The sequence below is a fragment of the Rhinopithecus bieti genome, unplaced genomic scaffold (genome assembly GCF_001698545.2).
Source record: "Rhinopithecus bieti isolate Rb0 unplaced genomic scaffold, ASM169854v2 scaffold_7684, whole genome shotgun sequence".
In the NCBI taxonomy this organism is placed as follows: Eukaryota; Metazoa; Chordata; class Mammalia; order Primates; family Cercopithecidae; genus Rhinopithecus; species Rhinopithecus bieti.
The window spans coordinates 3292576-3296866 of NW_016806071.1; the positions used below are offsets into that span (position 1 = coordinate 3292576).

Below are 4291 nucleotides of genomic sequence, written 5' to 3' on the forward strand. Positions count from 1 at the left end.
ACAGGCAAGAGCCACTACGCCCACCCTTGCTTTTAAATATTTTGGATGCTTCATCTATTAAGAAGTTATTCTGAGTAAAGACGGGATTTACTGTTTTCTGTACACTTTTAGCCATTTCTGAAAAAAAGTTTGTAAAGACAAAAACCTAGCATTAGCCTGTAAAGAAATACGCACTTTTGTCTTTAACAGCATAGAACAGAAACTTGAAGCCAAACTTCTTAAATAGGCTTTCCCTTAACTACACTAGATAAAAGACCTGGAAATCGTCAACATATCTAGCAGTTTCCAAGCTACCAGAGGCCATCTCATTTTCTTAACTTTGTCTTAGACATTAACATTCAGAAAAGGAAAAAAAAAAAACCTTTTAAAAGAATTCTGTATTTTGTCTGAAATAAACTTAGTCTGTGAAAATTTATCTTACACCTATAAAAATTCCTTAAGCCAATTAAGTCAGCATTAACCCAGTATTTAATATGGTTTTCAGTGACTCTAAATATCTACTTTCTTTTTTGAGTCAGAGTCTTGCTCTGTTGCCCAGGCGCCACCATAACCAGCTAATTAAAAAAAAAAAAAAATGTTTTTTTTTGGGTAGAGATCAAGTCTCACTATGTTGCCCAGGCTGGTCTTGAACTTCTGGGCTCAAGCAATCCTCCTGCTTCAGCCTCCCAAAGTGCTGGGATTACAAGCATGAGCCACTGCATTTGGACCTAAATACCTACTTCCTTTTAACTCAATTTTCATTTACATGAAGGAACTCCAAAAAAATTCAAGTCTGATTATTGTGATAATCGTATAAAATGTTTGTCAAAAAATGTCATCAGTGAACTAACAAACTAGCTCCTTTCTAAATTAAAATGCTTCTGAATAATCATTATAATTTAAATATTCCATTTTAAATATCTATTGAAAACATTGGCCATCTATGAAAAAAATGTGGTTATCTGCGATTGTAGATTGACCTTATTCACAAAATAAAATTTTAAATGAAAATTAAGTTTCTTGGTGACTTGCTATCTCCCAAGCGCTATTACTGATATAAGTGATTCTTTACTATACTGTATCAGATACCTTAAGGAAAGGTAATTGTCTAAAAAATAATCCATCAAAAATATGTGCTGTTATGCACTGCGAGTAGAATCATTACATTTAACCACTTAAAGAGTTTAATTCTTTTCTTTCATTTTTGGCAGACGGGGACACTTTCTCCAACATGAACACATTAATAAGATACACATATTTTGAACAAGAGATTTTAACTTTTCATGGCAAAATTTACTGGTGTCAATTGTATTTTAACTGAGAGGTTAACACCATGTTGTTGTCTCTATTCCACTGAACAAAAATGACTTTGAAATAGGGGAAAAGAATAGCCAGTTTTGACTGGCGATAATTTTTTAAAATCACATTTTCACAACAATACGACATATGGAGACGTAGACAGTCTTTAACACAGAGTGCTGTAATATTTTATACTGTGGTGCTTGGGGAAATATTCCTAGAGAATAACCAGCAGTCTGTGCAGGAAGCAGCAGTCCACGCTTCTAGGTATAAATACAGAGAACAAGCTTCTGCTCACCGCCTCAAGAGAGGTAGGCTCCTGAAGGGTAGCCTGTCTCATTTTAAAACCTACACCATGAAAGCAATTCCCAGTTCCTACACTCTGTTCTCCTTACATAGTTTTTCTTTCTCATACATCTTTCCGCCAGCCATCCAGGCTCCTGCCAGTGATTAGCTTCCACAAGATGATCCACATTTCCCTTCTTTTACACTAAGAAGGACATCTTATAAAAGATACACAGATAGAGAAGAAAGCCATTTTATACAGAAGCAGTATAAAATTTACAACTGAAGCAGGGTCAGAAGTCAGGTCAACAGCTTATGTGAAGCTGCAAATTGACTGGAAGGGACTCTGAGATCAGAAAAGTCTGGCCTAAGGGTTCGTGCAAACTTTACCATAAAACTGTAGAATCTCAAGCACAAGTAAGTTCAAACACTGAAAGATGTGGAAAATTTCCTAAAAGGCAATGATAAAGGAAGAGACCCTTCTTGACTCATAAGTTAAAAATCACAAGACAAATTAGGGACTGTTCACAGGGGCAGTACTATACATTACCAATCCCAAACTGATTTTATGACTCCGGTCATAGAAACCCCCAAAACATCACGGAGGGTAAGATATTCCAAATGGACCAATCACAAAAAGGATTCCTGTAATTCAATTATCCAATACTTATGGCTATCAATTTAGTCTGGCTTGGGGCTGTTTTTTACAGGGAGGTGGCCTCCCATGGCGCACAATGTGTTTTTCTAAGCTATCCAGAATGGCCACAGCAATCTGTTGGACGTGGGGATCAGTATGTTCATGATCTTTGATGTTGTATAAATGCTGCAGTCCTCCTTCTTCAATCAGCATGCTGCAATACCTTGAAGCTGAAAAAAAAAACCACCACAAAACAGGAGAAATAGCTTTTCTTAAAAACACTTAAAAGTTATTCCACAAAAAAAATGACTTCTAGGAACCATTTTTTTTAGGTGTTTTGTTATTGATCACTAACATGTTACAGTTTGATAAAAACCTCTATACTGAGTTATGTCTACAGTGCAAGGCCTACACATTCAATCAATAAATAGCTAGCTTGATTTTTCTAACCTCAAGACATACACAATCTGTATTACAAAAAAATAAAAACAATCTTAACTACCTTATCTTTGACCCAAAATCACAGGTGTTGTTATATTTTTATGCATTTCCTATGCTTTTTTTTTTTTTGCTTTTCTTTTCAGACAGAGTCTTGCCCTGTTGCCCAGGCCCGAGTACAGTGGCGCAATCTCGACTCACTGCAGCCTCCGCCTCTGGGGTTCAAGCAATTCTTGTGCCTCAGCCTCCCGAGTAGCTGGAAATACAGGCACACGCCACCACCCCTGGCTAATTTTTTCATTCTTAGTAGAGATGGGGTTTTACCATGTTGTGTAAACTGGTCTCAAACTCCTGCCCTCAAGCAATCCTGCCGCCTCAGCCTCCCAAAGTAATAGAATTACAGGCATGAGCCATAGTGCCAGGCCGCATTTCCTATGCTTTTAAAAAACTTAATGGCACTCATACTGCACATACAATTTTTTAATTTTTGAAGTATTTTCTTTGCCTTTTGTATTTTTTTTAAGACAGTCTCATTCTGTCGCCCAGGCTGGGGTGATCATGGCTCATGCCCAGTGGTGCGATCATGGCTCACTGCAGCTTGCTGTGTTGTCCAGGCTGGAGTCCAATGGCACAATTTTGGCTCACTGCAACCTCTGCCTCCCAGGTTCAAGCAATTCTCTTCCCTCAGCTTCCTGGGTAGCTGGGACTGTGGGCACCAGCCACCACACCCGGCTAAACTTTTGTATTTTTTGTAGAGGTGGGGTTTTACCAGGCTGGCCAGGCCAGTCTCAAACTCCTGACCTTAAGTGATCTGCCTGCCTCAGCCTCCCAAAGTGCTGGGGTTACAGGTGTGAGCCACCACACCCAACCAGGTTAAAATATTTTAATATAAATAGAAGTGAATTCCATTTAAATATAAACAAAATAAGCCCACAAGGTAGGAACCTAAACTATCTCAGTTGGAGACAAAATATTCTAACATTCCCCAAATTACAGTGCATTTTAGAAGAAATTATTCAGGGCTGTCATTCCATACAGTAAAATCAAAATAACACTAATACCTAAAAGTACTGACAAAAATAAATACTTGTATGAAAATGAACTATTATTATTATTTTTTTTTTCAGACAGAGTCTTGCTCTGTCGCCCAGGCTGGAGTGCAGTGGTGCGATCTCGGCTCACTGTAACCTCCACCTCCTGGTTCAAGTGATTCTCCTGCCTCAGCCTCCCAAGTAGCTGAGAGTACAGACTTGTGCCACAATACCCAGCTAATTTTTTGTATTTTTAGTAGAGATGGGGTTTCACCATCTTAGCCAGGATGGTCTCGATCTCCTGACCTTATGATCCACCCGCCTTGGCCTCCCAAAGTGCTGGGATTACAGGCGTGAGCCACCACGCCCAGCCGAAAATGCACTATTATTTACTAATTATGTATTATTTTCTCCTACTGAACTGTGAAAGGTCCATTCCTTGAGTCATGAGGAAAGGAACCTATAGATTAGAGACTGGGAATATTATCAGATCAACTGTTAAGAAACTCGGGAGTCCTCAGAACCTGTGGGTATAGTAAAAGGAAAAGACTTTTGGGGAGAGACAGTTTAATGTAGCTAAAGAGGCAGTTTTCTTTGTTTGTTTGTTTTTTTTTTTTTTTTT

The 4291-nt window shown here is 38.5% G+C and overlaps 1 protein-coding gene across 1 annotated transcript in view; it reads right to left on the reverse strand.

Moving 5' to 3' along the window:
- Positions 1-587: 587 nt before the first annotated feature.
- Positions 588-4291, reverse strand: part of ZYG11B (zyg-11 family member B, cell cycle regulator) — a 102781-nt gene continuing 99077 nt past the window's right edge. Inside the window, exon 13 of the mRNA XM_017874590.1 lies at positions 588-2430. Within this exon, the coding sequence (XP_017730079.1) occupies positions 2240-2430 (191 nt within the window). The 3' untranslated portion in view covers positions 588-2239. The remainder of the gene's footprint in view (positions 2431-4291) is intronic.